Genomic DNA, 17,050 nt, shown 5'->3' with positions numbered 1-17,050 from the left:
TTGTTCAGGCCCAAGTGAAATTTGTGGACTTTGGGGGAGTTTCTGAGAACCCCTTTGGATACATTTAGATCTCTTAAGGTGTAGCTATATATGAGATTTCTCATAATAACAAAATAGTTTGATTCGAATCGTTTAAAACAAACCCTGATAGGAAAAGTTTGAATGTGCCTTGGTATGGCGCTGTTCATGGTGCTGAACCTGACTGCTGTTTTAGGGCCCTCCAAGAGCCTTTCTGGCCCCTGAAGTTTAATGACTTTGATCTCTGCATTGACAAAAAAAATTGGCCCGCTTCAACTGCAGCACTGTTTGCAAAAACACACAGCTCTACCGGATAAAGTATCAGAAGTGAGCTGCTTGATGCTGACTGCCAGCAGCCATCTGCGACTGGTGCAGACTGCACACCAAACCCGGGACAGATGCGAGGAGCGCAAGGAGAGGTTATCTCTCCCTGCAGACTCGGAGGATGTTAAGCACTCTTCCCTCTTTTCTTCCTGCCCCTCACCTCTTCCTCCCCCCTAACTATCACCCAACAGAGAAAGCATGCAGAAAGCCGAGGCAGCTGTTGAAGATGTGTGTGTCTCTCACCGTCGGTGATAGTGGTCGACTTCGATCGTTGTCCACAGAAACACTGCAGCATATGCGCTCCTTTCTGAAGGAATGGCCTCAGAATCCTCATTGATTTGGGTTGGTGGGAGCCTTCCTCAATCCAAACAATCGGACAGCGCGATCACATCACAGCAGGGTCAGGCATAACGTAGCCAGCCAGCCAGCCTCTCTCTCTCGGCAGCCCTCAAAACACCAGAAGGGCACAATCTGCGGGACAAATTACGCTAAAACGAGGCATCTTGAGTGACCCCCCACTGTCTCTTGCTTTCTTCTTTCTCCCCCTCAGTCCTATCTTATCCTCTTCTCGTGCACGGTCATTCGCCTTCCTCGGCGAACGCTCCTCTTCCGCCACAGCAGGCAACGCAAGGACGTCACAATGTGCTCTCGTGCATCGCCTGCCTCCGCGTCTTTGCCAGCAGCAGGACGTAACGGCGAGAACTGAGAGAAGGGGGTGATTGTGGAGGAGGGAGGGAGGAAGGGAGCCAAAGTTAAACTGCAGGGGTAAAGTGGCAGGCCGGCCACCTAATGCGGAGCTGACAGTCAAGACGACAAAGGCTGAACATGTTGGATCCGAGAGCTGATAGTTTTTTTCTTCTCTTTCTCTCTCTCTCTCTCTCTCTCTCTCTCTCTCTCTCTCTCTCTCTCTCTCTCTCTCTCTCTCTCTCTCTCTCTCTCTCTCTCTCTCTCTCTCTCTCCAAATTCATAGGGGATGAGGGGAAACGCAGAAGGCTACGTCAGCTGAAGTCTGATGCTTTAAAGTCAAAGATGCGTGCCTCTAATAGCAGAAAGTTTATGACAGAGTGACTGTCCACCAGGTCCTCCAGCTGGGGGACAATCAGTGAATGATTGGCCCTTTATTTAAAGTTGATCAATTCGTGACCGAGTTGTTGCTTCATTAATACAGAAGTGTGCAGTGTTTAAATACAAAGTTAATGAATGGTAGAAAAAATGCTTGAGAATCTAATCCGTTTTTATAGATCACTGAGACAGAAACAGCAGCGGTTTGAAACTTATGTTTATTAGTTTCCATAAAATCTACGTTAACACATATGCTTTGTAGTAAAATATGGCCCGAAAGTTAGAGGTTATAGATAATTTATACTAGGTATGACGTAGGGATATGTAGATTTTGAATAATAGACACAAACTTAATGCTTATTAATATGTTTATCAATGTTAATTAACTGAAACGTCCTTTCAATGTCTTATTTCAAATGTGACGTGTAAAACTCTGGTTGAAGAACTCCCGGATCCAGGATGACAAGTACAATATACTGAGTTGCAATATTTGCTAACGCGACTATGCGTTAAATACACCACTAGATGGTGCTATTGTATAGATTAGGAGTCTAAAAGTGAGATTTAAAAACAAAACCTAAAGGTAGGATTTGAAAGTAGAAAGGAAATAACCTAGGTATCAAAAACAAGCCTATACAATGTGTTTTTGTATGAATTATATAAATAACACTTTAATACACTGCTGTGGTTATGTGCACTGTTGCACACAGATTGCACCACAAGGGCAGCAAATTACACAACACAGAAAACCTTAGGAATATGCCCCAGCTTTTGATAATGCAAAAAGTACATTAAAGAACACATTGGGTCAGCAAAATGCTTCAAAAGCAGCATCCATGCAAATAATAAGAGGTCAAAGAGGAAGAGAGAGAGGGGGGGGGGGGGAGCTGGCATCCGACCCAGAGAGATATGATGGTGGTGCTGCACAAGCTCCCAGTACAGTCCCACTGCAGAGGCAACCAGAAAAGAGCCACGACAAGGAAAATGAAAAGCTTAAACAGAGGGTACAGACACCAAAGTGAAATAAAGATTTGGGAATTTAATATAAGTTAATCCAAAAATGCTGTTTTAAAATGTCAATTATAATGAAAATGTGTTAATTATTTTAATTTTAGCTTTAATATCAGTTAAAAAAAGAACAGCTCAAGTTGAAGTATTTTTCCAGTTGACAAACAGAATAGAACAAAACAATGGATAATCTTATCCTAACCTGATCAATCATGAACCAAAGAAGAAGAAGAAGAAGAAGTCATCTATTTCCTGGATAAAAATTGTACACATGAAGATTATTAATTATCTTTGTCCATTCAAAACATTCAGTTCACAGAAAATGTTTTTATTAATAATTGAATATCATACATTCAAAACCAAGTGTTTTCATCCAGTCATGTTTGTTAGGGCAATATTTACTCATTTTTATTGCTTAAATAACTTAAAGTTAATATTGTTCATTACTTTTTAAATTATGCCAACCGTCTGCTTTTGAGCTAACTCTGGGTTACCTTTAATAACAGTGGAAGGATGCCGGACGCCAATATTCAATTCGCCTTTCTAAAAATGCAGTGAGGCTCAAGTTAAAGCCACCTTGTAATGTGGTACCACACAGTCAACATGTTATATGTTGTATTGTAGCATCTTTTCCTTTAGATATATATGAATTGAAATTAAAATTGTTTTATTAATCAAAACATTGGGGGGCTAAAGTGTGTCTGTTTAAGGACATAGGTGACAGCTAGAGGAGAATGTAGCTTTGGACGGAAGAATTTGTAGTCTCATTTCCTGATATTTGGACATCTTTTCGCTGACTGGCGAACAACAACGTAAGTCTACCACTGACTTTATTTGCTTTGCAACGTTAATGTTTTAACTCCACAAACAACACAAGCCTGAAGAAGGTCTACTGTGTGGTGGAGTTGCTAAGGTTAACGGTTAGTTTCTGCTAGCCAAGGTGTTCTTTGCAGTTTCCTGGATGCTAGAACAGCGTTCAGCCTTCCCCATTGTTAGCCAAGGTGGGTGAGTCCATGAGTGTTAAGTAACAGTGTGATGTAGATCTGTCAGGCTTTTCTGAACCACGTGTTTTTCCATCTAGTTTCCATCAGAAGCTAATGCAGGAAATAGGGGTAGAAGACAATTTTCACATTCAGCCTGCAAGAAAAACTCAGAGTGACTGATCACTTTCAAAAATAAAAAGTAAAATTGGTTTCTCAGTGAACCTGGTATTAAAAATAAATAGAAAAGTGAAAAACTTTTCTCATCTCAATGAGGCCGTATCTTATATCAGTGGCTCAAAGTGCTTTACAAAGTAAAATAAAGAAAAAGTCAAAGATGAAGGTGAAAAAAATCACCTTTTGCATAGTTTTGTGCTGCCATGAGGGTCTCTATTGTATCTTTAAATACTCCAAATGTAATGTAACGTGATGAAGGAGCTATTCCACCGAAGGTTATTTACCCTCTCTCCACAGATGCCTCTGACACAGTACTAATCTGCATGAGACTGCCTCGAGGTCATGCATTTGCTTCTAAACTGCTTCCTTTCCAGCTCAAGAGAAGAATGAAGACAAAGGACCCTTTCCTTTTAATAAATCAAAGAACTAAATTTTTAATAAAGCTAATCAAACAAAGTGTTAGTCAATATTATAATGTTGACCAATCTGTAAAATAACAATGTTATGATTAATATGCTTTAATAAGTAATATGACTTTAATCTGGTGCACTAGACATTCTGACTACACGTAATGTGAAAGCATGACACATTGTTTACTCATCCAATCAGAACATTCCTTTCTGAAGTGTGGCATAGTCTCTGTGGTGTTTATATATCTGCCAACTTTGATTCGACCAGAAATCAAAACATCCAGATTAATAAAATCAGTCCCACGCCATCTTCAGTTCAGTTCTCAAGTTCTCAACGGTTTACTGGAGTTCTCTGCAGTTCAACGCATGCTAAGCAAAGTATTGGACTGGCCACCCGGACTTCCTTTTTAAGCAAAGAACCAACAAGCTGGATAAATTCTGTTTCATTTTTCCAACTGAGCAACGGTTCCTTTCAGAATAAAAGCTGAATTCACTGACCCAAGGGGGGTCCATCTGACGCTGTCAACCAACTGTTGCTTTTTACCTGGAGACAATCCAAAGACTAGTCTGTCGTACTGCTGATGCTGTTTCGTCGGCTCCTTTACCGAACGGGGGGTTCGAGGACCTGGCAGTCCGGATCTGTACGGAGGTCTCATCTGAAGGGTATGTGTAGAGCGACAAATATGGCGTCTCATGTGTTTATGAAACTCCGATCATAGCCACCTCATCATAGATCTAAAGCAAAACATCACAACATCATTCAGACTTGCTTCTCCGGATACGAGAGTTCTGATTACAACATCACTCACACATACACCATTGATCTCACGTCTCATTCACACCAGATCCATTCATCACGTAGAGTTTAGAGTTAGTCTTGTTTAAAATTCTTTAAATTTGTTTAGAAATAAATCTTCTTAAATGTTTTAAAGGTGACTCTCTCTTCTCTTGTCTCTCAGTTAATACAAGTGTTACATAATCCCTGCAATAAAAAGTTCCAATCTTCTGGTTAAAATAACCCAACGGTCCATAAGATTGATTTCATATTTACTATGGAATCTTATGTCTCACGGTTCCTTCATTAGATGTAAATTAACTCCTTTACAGTAAAAAAAAACATTCATCTGTTTTCTGTCAGCCACTTATAAAATGTCTATGTTTGTGATGTCACAAACAGGGAAATTACCATGTCTCACATGCAAGACAGAGCACTGGCTCTACTTAGAGCCCGCAAAGGATATTGGAGCTTCTCAGCTTATAGTAGCCTGAGCGGGGGAGGATTGGGTGTGGCCATCTTCAGCTTGTTTTCACAGTGAAAGAGCCCTGAAACAGCTCATTCTGGAAGGTACTGAAATGGACAAAAATAAAACTGCTGAGATGATTTTATATGAGAGGGATTTAGTGCAAAGAACTTATCAACCACTAAACTAATATAACTTAAGATGTATCCCCTTTAAATGTCTGTCCTGCAAAGTTCACTTTCCCTAACGAGATTATGATCTAAATATGATCAACGCTTCAAAATGCTTACATGTTTTTGTCACATTTTATAGACATAAGCAAATATGCTTCTGTATTTAAAAAAGATTGTACCTCTGTACAACTAACTTTCTTCTCTAGAATACAATAAAAAAGCATGCAAACTTCAGCTTTCCATCTCACTTTCTATTAAGTATTTTATAATTTAAAACCACAACAAATGCGACAATGACATATTTTATTCTTTCTTTTCTATATTAGTTTGTGATGTTGTTCTTTCATAAATAGTTTCAGGACAAAAATCAATTTCCAAACTGGTAACTTTTAAAGCTGTTATAGTGAATCTATAGAACACATATGTCAGACTCAAGGCCCGCGGGCCAGATGTGGCCCGCGGAGCATTTTTATGTGGCCCGCGAGATAAATATCAAAAATATATTAAAACTGGCCTGCTGGCCAATTTTACCGCAAAGGTTTCAACTCCCATGATGCTTTGCTGCGTCAGCGCGGAGCCGACGCGCCCCCTCCTTTGTGTTTTTTCCAGCTCCTGCTGCCGATGTGCAGCTCCGCTGTCTCGGACAAACTACACTCCTCTCACTCAGCGCAGAGTTCACTCAGCTATTTTCTGACGTTGAAGCCCAGAAACGGAGATTCTAGCCACTCAGTAATGTGTTCACTACTGAAAGAGAAAGTTTTCCAACTAACGTCCAGACAGAGCTGATATAACTCCAGCGAGCAGCGACACGCTCAAACCAGCACGGCCCTGTGGCTGCTGTCGTGTTTCCTCCCCGACACACAACAACGTGGTCAAGCTGCTCAGACATGTTCAGCAGCACAAACCTATGTGAGCACCTGTTGTCATTATTATGATGAAGATGAACAAAACAACAGGAGTCTCCTCCTCAGCTCAGATCAACCCCATGATGCAGGTATCTGGCTGGAACAGGTGAGCATCACAGTAAACCAGTGGAACAAACTGGGCTTTAAATATGTTGGTTTTATGCTTTTTCTGCTCCAAAACATCAAAGTTAACAGGTGAGTTGTTGCATTTTCATTTAAGATAAAATGATATTTTTATTTTGTTGTTGGCCCGTGAGAAAAGATTTAAAAGATTTTAAAAATGCTGAATATACCACAAGTAATGAATACCACTGATGCCTTTTATTTAAAACTGACTTGCTCGTGTGTAATTTGGTTATTCCACATTCAGTGTTAATGCAGAAATAAGTTTGTTTCCAAATTTAAAGGTTCAAAATTGCATATATGTTGATAAAGAAAATGTGCAAATTTGCCGTCACTTTTTCAAAAAATATTAAGTTTGGCCCTCGACTCCGTTCCAGAGTTTCATTTCGGCCCCGTGTGAGTTTGAGTTTGACACCCCTGCTATAGAACAAGTTAGGTTTTGAACGCAAACATGGTCATGGAACACTCACACCTCCCTTCGGGAATCTTCCCTGAGATGATTCTGCTGTAACCAGAAACCCGCATTCCCAGAGGAAACCAGTGAATACCAGTCACCGTTTTCTAGGTCCCAAAGTCCTCTTCTTGTCCATAATTTCAAATGGTGTTTTTCCTTTGGGACTCTGGTGATTTGTCCTAAAGGTGAAGTGGTAGCAGCCGGCTGTTTCTCCTCTGATATTATGAGAACCTTTCACATCAGAGGTGTTCTTTTGCTAAATATGCGAGTGTGTAAAAATTGAAGACCCAGGGAGGTGCAACAGGCCAACAACCGGAAAGTCCAATAGTTGCTTTTGGAGGTTTTTAGGCAAATGTGAGAGAACCCATGTTTTTTATTTTTTTAAATGTCCGCAATATATTTATGGATATACTATGTAAGAATGTAAAGAGGCATGATAATAATTAAGCTAATTTGTGCTCCAAATTTGCAATTGCAGCTATAAATTCATTCTCATTAGAGTCTTGTTTCAAAGATGGATTACCATCTACAGCCGCAGATGACTATATACTTGCTAATGCCTCTTTAGAAAGTAAGACATACCTGCCAGCCTGATAATATATCCATAAATGTGATGCTATACTCTTGCAAAATCATCTTCAAAAGCAGGTCTTACAATTTTGATCTATCTACATTTTTGCTCACCCAAGCTGAACACACGTGTCACCTGTCAGTCAAACTGTATAAAACATTCAGATAATGACCTAGATGCATTGCAGGTCCACTAGGAGAGTGTTTATTCTAAAGCTGTGGGGATTTTTTTTTTAAAGAAGAGAGACGCTTGACTCACCAACATCCTGTTTGGAATTTAGAGGCAGGAATTTTCTCATAACATAATAAATTGAAATGACGTGTGTGGAACTTGACTTGGTTTAACTACTTTATTTATCTGATAATTATGCTCAGAGGGCTTTTGTTGTATATTGGTTTCATACAGATAAACTGGACTTACATTGCAATGAATTGTGTTACTGGAAAAGTCCAAAATGTAGCTTCGAAACACCTTGAGTAAATGAAACTTATCAAGAGATATAGTGGTGATGAACTTAATTAGTAATGCTAAATTAAAGTACGCAAATACACTATAGGTAGAGTGGACATTCTTGGTAACAGTTGTCCAAGAAACCTAAGTCTTCGGGGGGGGGGGGGGGGGGGGGGGAATAATTCTAAGGTCCAACCCCCTTCCCTCAGGACCTCCTTTTTAGGATCTGATGGTTGCAGAAAATGGTATAACAAGTATTGCAGCTGATACTGTGTAAAGGCCCCCGGGTCGACCCAGGACACGTCGGAGAGGTTACATCTCCAATCTGGTCCGGGAACGCCTTGGAGTCTTGCCGGAGGAGCTGGTGGAGGTGGACGGGGAGAGGACGGTCTGGAGCTCCCTAGTTGGGATGCTGCCCCCGCGACCCAGACCCGGATAAGCGGAGGAAGACGACGACGACGACTGTGTAAACCATAAAAACATAACGTTATCTCACATGTTTTGACTCGTTAGCATCTTTTCTGCCATAATTCCTAACTTACCACATCTACATAATCATATATCTATTTAGTATGCTAGCTAATAGTGTGTAGTATTTTTATAGTGGAAAAAATAGACAGTTTTAAGCTTTCTTGGTTTGTCATAACGTCAAAATCACAGCAGCTCAGTACCATCAATAATCTGGGACACACACACACTCACACACACACGTTGCTTTGCAGCTTGACAGGGGACAGGCTGCGATCACAGACAACAGCTCCGTCACAGTACCAGACTCTAAACAGAACATTTAAAGTAACTCCTTAATTGAAGTTTGCAAACTGAACTGAACATTCCGTCCAGACACAGAAGCCTGGTTCAGGCTTTGCTTCCTGTTCAGCTGCTTAAAGCTGAGAATGTGCAATCCATGCACGTAGAGGGGCATGCGCAGAAGGGAGCAGGTCGGTCAGAGGGCAGTTCTAAGAATTGATCACGATCCAGTCATCAAAAATGGGATCTTCGCAATGATTGGAGGATGACTCTTCAGGACTCTACATCTCAGAGGTGATAAAAAAATATTCATTTAAAAAAATAGGTAACGCTTCCTTTCACAGTCCCCTAATTACTAAGTACTTACATGGTAATTACATAGTAAGTTAAAGTGTATTATTGTTTCTGGGTTCTTAAACAGTTATTACCATGTAACTCAGATTCAATTCTAGTTTTTCTTTTTATTAATCATTCCCAGTAAATACTGCTTTGCACAATAATTACACTTTGTTACAATTATACACTTTAATTACACAATAATACACTTTAACTTACTATTTATTTACCAAAAAATATATATACATTTAATTTTTCGGTAGGTGAAGAGTATATTAAGCAATATGGCAAAAAATCCTCCAGAAAAACATCTCCCTCTTCACTGGTTTGCTATTTTCTAAGTAATGTGTGCTGTGTTATGCTCATCTGGTTTCAGTTACTTTTGTTCCAACACAAAACGTATTTGTAGTCTTCATATTTTCTCTGAGATAAAACTTTCTATTTGGTACTTCCAACATCAATCTCTGTACCCTGTTTTCACAGACTCAGTCGGTTGGTTTGTTTGCACATTTAAAGTCTGTGGGCTCTGCTCTTTCATCCTCGGGAGGTTTAGTGTCAACAGATTTGATCACAACATGATGCCTTGCTTTGACATCATTCTTGTGTTTTGAATCAGTTCAAACTCTTACTGTTGTCCCCCTGAAGCCATCTAAAAACACTTCAGCATTTTTGTAAGCTACATATTAAATCTTGATCAGTGTTTAAACATGAGCACGAACAAGATAAATTAGACTCATGTACCAGTAGAAGGAAAAGTGTATTGTAGTACACAACAGCACTGAACTATTCGCTGAAAACATCAGAAAGTATAATTGCATTCTGCAATGCAATAAAGAAAGACGTTACTAAAATCAGCAACTTTTCAAAAGTATTAATAGTGCATCTAGTGATGCTTGCAAAAATCTTTTGCAAGCTACAAAATGTGCAAAGTGGAGTTTCTGTGCACAACACCATACCAACAGGATATTCGTCACAGCCGACTGCGGGGAATCAGAGTACATAATGTACATAATCAGAGAACATAATGTACAACTAGATTTTCATTTTTTTCTTTCTGTATTTAATTATAGGACTGCCACGACTGCAAAAAGGGTGGGGACAAAAGGTTAATGTGGCTGCAATGAGGATGATGAAGAAAGAATGGATTTAAAAAATAATACAAGATGACTGATGATTTCTCCTGGGAAATAATGAATGACATGAACTTTCTTGTTTGATATACTTTTCTCACTTTTTTTTATTTTACATGTGTGATTTCAGTAAATATGCTACCAACACAAACGTAGCCCATAAAGACCTTAAAGGTGTGATGAGCATATGAGGTTGAGTTCACTACGATTGGGTCTTGGAGTGGTCTTCTGAAACCGAATGAAATCTGTTTAAATGTCTTCAATGTAACTGATCTGTGTTTACAGAAGCAGGTGTCTTTGGGGCTGCCAGTGGAGGCTTACAGCTGTGCTTTGTCATAAGGTAGTCCCAATGGTGTCTGTGATTCCTTTATGTTACCAATTATTTTCACTTGCAGTCAGTCTGATTATTTAGGTCACCAAGCAGGATTGCAATCACTACTGAGCGATTTTAAGGGCTTTTTTACTCACAATGGTGATTGGATCCAGTCACATATTGTTTTAAGCTAAGCTAAAGCGAAAGGAGTACAGCCCAACAGGAGAATGACTAGGCTGGTTAAAATTGTTGTTTCCCACTTATCTAACTCTGGAAAATATGTCAACTGACAAAATTTCACCTTTGGGTGGAACATCCCTTTTAGAGAGATTTGGGGTGGCAATAATTAATTTTAATTTCCAGGGTGAAATGAAACACAAAAGTTTTAGAACCATTATTTTAACAAATGAGTAATGGGTTCAACCTCTTAAAATGAACATGCGAGAACAATATAGACACTATATTTCATGGACCAGCTCTTTTTTGTTCTCACCTTCTCAGGGAATCATTTAAGTAGCAAATAATTACCCTAACATAGATAAACCCATGCATGGTATTTATGAACACAAGCCACGCCATTAAGATGACACTCAAATAGATATTTTCCTCTCTCCTCAAATAGTTGCAAGAAGTGATTATGTATATTTGTTTTGGAATACAGACTGCTTTTTCCTTCTTGTTTTTCGACATAAATGCGGACTAACTATGACCCAAACATCACAAATTAAGCACCTGAATACACGCACCAGGTGTACACAAAACCAAAGTGCTCCATTACAAATCCCTATTTCCAAATGCTTCAGGATAAATTCAGGCTATAGCAGGACAAAGCAGCAATGACAGAAGGTTACCCTACTTAACAAGGACACCCTGTTCTGTCTCTAAATATGTACTGCACAGGTAAAATGCCTGCTTCATGCCCTCACCTTGTGCATTTTTTAAAATACTGAGCATCACAAGACATTCAATTCAAATTCAAATTCACAAATACTTTCTTAATCCCAGAGGGAAACTCAGTTGTTTTAGTACACACAGTTCCAAGATCAGACATACATACATGGACACATGACAAGAATTGGTGACTGTGGTCATTCGCAACGCGAGTCGCGCTACCGTTACAGATCACAAGAGTTTATATGAGGATAGAGTCAGGGGGAGGGAAAAAAGGCACTTCAGTTACCACCAACAGAGAGGATATATTTGCTATGCAAAAAAAACACCTCAGACAGATATGCACACAGACTTCAGACGATTCACAACATAAGTGTCCACTAGGTGGGGAGATAGGGTTGGGACTCTCCTCACTTCAGAGCGTGCAGCCGCAAGAGCAGCGCTCATCACCTCCGTTTGGAGGGGGGGGGGGGGGGGGGAGATAATGGGTTAGAGAGCACATTGAGTCCCAGATAAGGTTTGCCAGGTAACCACTCAGGCCAAACAGCAGGAATCCCGACACCAAAATGACAAATATCCAAACATCTTCGGAATCCTCTACAGACAGTTGAGAGAGGCAGATCAAGTTCCACTGTTTCCAGGAGTCCATGATATACCCAGCTGGCTCTGTCCCAGAGGGGCATCTGGGAGCCCCTTCTCCCATTCTCATCATTGAAAAGATTGTGTAAATCGCGTTGAGAGACCAACTGACCAGATCCATGTTTAATAATTTCCAGTCTCCAGAAAAAATGCTGAGAAGCGCAGTGCACAGGCAGATAGGACAGAGAGCTTTGGGAGTAGCAGGGGAGGGAGAGGAGAAAAAAGCATCTGTACTCCCCAAGAGCTGGAAACTTCATGGAGGGAGTAAAATGCTGTGAGGCTCAACAGCAGCATCTACTTTTCCAATGCAGCAAACTTTAATACAGCCTCTGTAATCATTAGTGGCAGAGTTGGAAAGCTTTGTCATTATCACACGCGCTGATCGCTGAGGCCACAATGTCTCCCTGTGCTGGGAACGGCAGCACACACTCACATTTCAGCAGTGAAACTGGAGAGGCAGCAGTTTTTTGTCCAAATCAGCTGACAGCACTGACAAAGTACAGGAAAGAAAGGAGCAGGGAGATGTTTAACATGCGCAACACTCTGGGGTAAAACTATAGCCATGGAGGCAGGGATGTGAGTTCAACTTGCATTAGTATGTGAATGGTTTTCCGTGAGATGTGGACGAAAAGCATCCAAAACTGGGAAAAGTGTAGGTGAACGCTGGGATCAGCAGAATATTCTAAGGAGCAGCAGCAGGGATACAGCAGCAGCAGCAGCATCGCTTTGCAGCAGTGATGAATGTGATCTGACGATGGTCGCTGCGTTTACTGTCTCCCTCTCCAGTGCAGGTTTAGTTTTTTGTTTTTGTGCATTCATTTTTGCTGCACATTGTGTTTTGCTGCATGCAGTTCAATAACAAAACAAAGAATTTGTGTGTGGTTCCTGCTGTTTTCATTGACTCATAGATCACTGATGAGTAAATGCTGCTGTGCAGAAACAGAACCTCAACACCAAAACTGAACATGCTATTTTTTTAAAATAAGAAAATCAATCCAAAGATTTCTTACCAGGTTTTTTATCACTCATGTTCCCAAGCTTTGCAGAAGTTAGGGAATGCAGGCGTCTGCTTGGCGTGCGCTCTCTTCCTCGGTCAGGACAGGCGAGCAGAAGGAAAGAAGTTTACTTGAATCATGAGATGTTTGGAGAAATCAGATCCTTCTGGAACCTCTGATTTTCTCGCTGGATGTGGAGCTCTTCGACAAGCTCCTGCTTGCCTTTCTCCTTTTCTTTCTGAGTGTCTGTGTGAAGTGGACCGAGGGCTCAGGTAGAGATGGAGGGGGTGGGACTTGTGTGTGTATGTGTGTTTTTCAGGGGTGAGTGGATGGGGTGTGCTCTTCTTTTTCCAGAACAAATTGAAGACTAAAGGTAATTTATTCTGGGGTTAAAATTAACCTCATTATATTTAGCTGTCAAGTTAATTTTTCCACAACTGTTCAAAGGATGCCTCTGATATTTTCTTATTCTTCATTCAGCAACGTTAAAGAAGCAGGTCGGATGTTTTGATGTGTGTTTCTGTAGAAAGGTCAGAATTATTTAATATCTTGTCAGGTGTAGATAGGGTTCTGAAAAAGTTCAGTTTATCCGAACAGTCAGATGAGATAATGTGTTATAATAAGATAAGTGGGGCCAGCTACAAGGGATTAAAAAATTCAAATCCTCAAAAATTTCTGAAAATGTTCGTTTGTAAATGTTCATACCACAACTTTCACAATATGTTCAGATCCACATGGAATTCTGTGACTAGTCAATACCTTTGCAGTGATCTCTAGAAGGAATGAATTCCTAGCAAGATGGTGTCGAGGGGGGGGGGGGGGTCTGATGTATGGAAGTGTCGTCTCAGACTGGATTACAGCAATGCAGCTCTGTCACTGACTTGCTACGTTGATGCTTTATCTTCACAAATAACACAAGCCTGGAGGAACTTCTGCTGTGTGGTGAAGTTACTAATGCTAATGGTTAGCTTCTACTAGCTGGGACATTATCTGCCATTTCCTGGATGCTAAAACAACAACAGCCTTCCCAACAACCTTCACCGTTGTGAGCCAAGGTGGGTGAGTCTATGGATGTCAAATGACATTGTGATGTAGATCTGTCAGATTTTTTAAATCCTAGAGTTTCACAGTCTATTTTCTATCAGAAGCGAATGCAGGAGATAGATGTAGGAGACTACTTTCATGTTCAGCCTGCATGAAAAACTCAGAGTGACTGGTTTTGATCAGAAAAAAATTACATTATTTTTTCAGTGAGCCACACCTTTAAAATATGGGTTGAAGGAATTTCCAAATGTGTTTTTTCCTGGCTAGAATTTCACAACAATTTTCCAGAAATGGCCAAGGAATGTAAAAGTTACAGCAGAATAAATGTTATCAAAGAGCCTTTTCATAAACTGCAATTAAATGTTTCAGACTGAAAACTCCAGAGACTTTGATTGCTCTGTAGCTGTGACCAGCGATTAGCTTGTCTGTCCAGTCAGAACTATTATCTGTTTCTCCAAGCTGAGGTTGTTCAAGGGGGTAAGTGTATGAAGATATCATAGTATTAATGGATACATTTCATTTCCTTTTTTTTTCATATGTAGTTATTCTTTGCAAAGTAAACCTATCCCAGCTGTTTCCTCTTACACTTGCTGACAATTTAATGCACCATGTTTCTTCCCTGATAGCAAGGACATATAATATTTTGCTGAGACACATCAATATTTAATGTGTGAATTAGATCGATTGCGTGTCCTGGCAATTTGATGCTGCATATTGTGTCTGTTATTTGATTATCCTGCTGTAGAATTCAGATATTGCGTACTATAGGCAACATTCAGAATGAGCTTGCTGTTCCAGTGTAATAGATTTGTGCAAATACATAAATAAAAAACCTCTTGGGGACCTTGTTTGTGCTGAATAACCAAACATTGTCAGAATGGACAAACAGGAAGGAAAGCAGCATGGATGTAAAATATGTCCATGTGAGTATGTTTGGCATGAATGAACCTCTGAAATCTCACCTGCTATCTAAGTCACAGAGTCTTGCAAGTGGCAGCTGCTCAGAGAATACAACAATCAGCTACTGACCACCAAGTTGCAAAATGTATGCAGAGTAACACAGAAAACAAGTGTGGTATGATCTAACTGGCTCATTGATCAGTGCCCCAGAAAGCGCCCTGTCAGCACATCTACGGGACGCTGTGACAACAGCTAGAGTTTCCTCTGGCGGTATAAAAAGCATGTGCTGCTGGTGTAAGATGTTTCCAGACTTTCTGCAGAAATAGAAGCCCCAAGGCCAAATGACATCACGAACGTGTAGATCTGAATCTCAGACGCTATGGAAGAACCAAATGCCAGAGTTGGTTGATTATTTTGTCCACACTGATATGGTTGCAGTAGGTTGAATGGTTGTCCTACATGACACCTGACAAGTTGTTTCAGATATCACGCTTCCTGTCACATGGCCAAGCCTGTGCTTCCTCTTTCTGGACGCGGCCTGGCGTCGGTTCACAGCGAATCGATGACAGGACCTGAAAGAGGACACCTCTACAGGGTAAAATTTGAACTGCATTGATCAAAAACAGGATATTAACATCTTGCAATATCAGGAATAAATATGTGTGTGCTCTTTCATAAACTTTTACATTAGTAACATCTGTAATTCAAGTGTACTTACATCCTTCCTGTTCTGACCTGTCCTGTACTCGTTCCTGGTTTTACCTCCCTTCCCTCAGCTCTTTGTCCTCCCCTGCCCCAGACCTGCAACCATAGGGTATCATCTGACTAAGCAGCATGTCCTTGGTCCATACAGTGGCAAAGGCATATTGCTCTCCTTTCTTTGTTCTCTTCATCTATCCTCTGAAATTGCAACACTCCTCACTTTTCTGTTTGACTTTGTTTTTATTCATCTGCGATAATCACTGTATTCAAATGAACTGCGTGTGCAGTGTTCTCCAATCTTACATTTTTAACAGCTTTATTTATTTATAATTACTGTAGTTCCCTGTGCATTATTGTGTAGAACTAACGGCATCCAGTTAGTGCAGAATTTGCAATGGAGGGAAGCTCTATACTGCAGACACTGCAGTGCAGCCCTCCCACTGTACATTCTTCCTTCTTTACCTTTTTCTGGGCTCAGTGGCAAGTACAGCAGAAGTTTGTGGAGGAGGTCCAGATGCCAATAGCAGCATCAATACTGCTCATCCTCTGTGCAAGGGTTCCAGGAAGTTTGGTGTTAAAACAAAATATTTGCTTTTATCATCTATTTAAAAACAATAAGAAAGAAGAACCACTTGCCACAGTTTGCAGATACCTTGTGCACAGCTAATCAAAGTGTGTATGCGTATTAATGTCTGTTTGTTTTCTTTAAAATGTTATAATTAAAATGTTAAAAGTTTGATATATGGTAAAATGTCCATTATTCAAAAGTTTAGACATACTTATAAGAAAAGATTTTGTGAATGAAGCTATAATTGCCAACTGTCTCTAATGTGCTACAGAGCTGTTTTGGTGTGATATTATAACTGGTAATATTACAATCACTAAGCATGTAATTCTAATAAAGTAAGCTAATATGATACTTGGTTAGGTATTTTAATTTTTTTATTTGGATTTTGTTTCATCTGATAGAGCCTTTGTTGCTAAAATGTGCCTGTAAACCAATGAAGTTTTTACTTACACAATAACAAAATGCAAAAGGAAGGTTCATATTTGACATGAGATGATACCTGACGAACAAATCAAATGCCATCTTCTTATACGTTGGTCTCATGTCCGTGTTTGTCATGGAGATAAATCTAAAAAAATAAAATGTAGTCAAATAAATAGTCAAATCATAGTTAGACAATATGGCTGATAATATTTTTTCAACTTTTTATATATTTGTAATAAAGCTTAATATTAATTGATGTACCAATGTTAATGGTATATTTTCTTCGATATTTGGTCACTTTCCATCTCAGCAAAAAATGGTGGACCTTTCCTTCAATTAACCGCTAGATTAAAGTAAAGTCTTGTAATTGTATTAAAACAAACCAATGTAAACTGAGAACTGCAGTAAAATACCGAATTTGCACACAAACAAATGTGTCTCAATTATCTTCAAAAACATATTT

General features: G+C 39.8%; 1 protein-coding gene across 4 annotated transcripts in view; it reads right to left on the bottom strand.

The window, feature by feature from the left end:
* Positions 1-13,196, bottom strand: part of fgf12a (fibroblast growth factor 12a) — a 48,495-nt gene extending 35,299 nt beyond the window's left edge. Inside the window, exon 1 of one of the 4 annotated variants that reach the window (XM_015957004.3) lies at positions 12,966-13,196. In XM_015957004.3, the coding sequence (XP_015812490.1) occupies positions 12,966-12,984 (19 nt within the window). In that variant the 5' untranslated portion in view covers positions 12,985-13,196. Of the gene's footprint in view, positions 1-585; positions 1,051-12,965 lie in introns of those variants that run through there. The other 3 variants (XM_015957001.3, XM_015957003.3, XM_054740072.2) reach the window with 3 other exon arrangements.
* Positions 13,197-17,050: the final 3,854 nt, after the last annotated feature.

The sequence above is a fragment of the Nothobranchius furzeri genome, chromosome 11, assembly GCF_043380555.1.
Source record: "Nothobranchius furzeri strain GRZ-AD chromosome 11, NfurGRZ-RIMD1, whole genome shotgun sequence".
In the NCBI taxonomy this organism is placed as follows: Eukaryota; Metazoa; Chordata; class Actinopteri; order Cyprinodontiformes; family Nothobranchiidae; genus Nothobranchius; species Nothobranchius furzeri.
The sequence above is the reverse complement of the archived record's forward strand: the minus strand, read 5'-3'. Positions and strand labels throughout refer to the sequence as shown.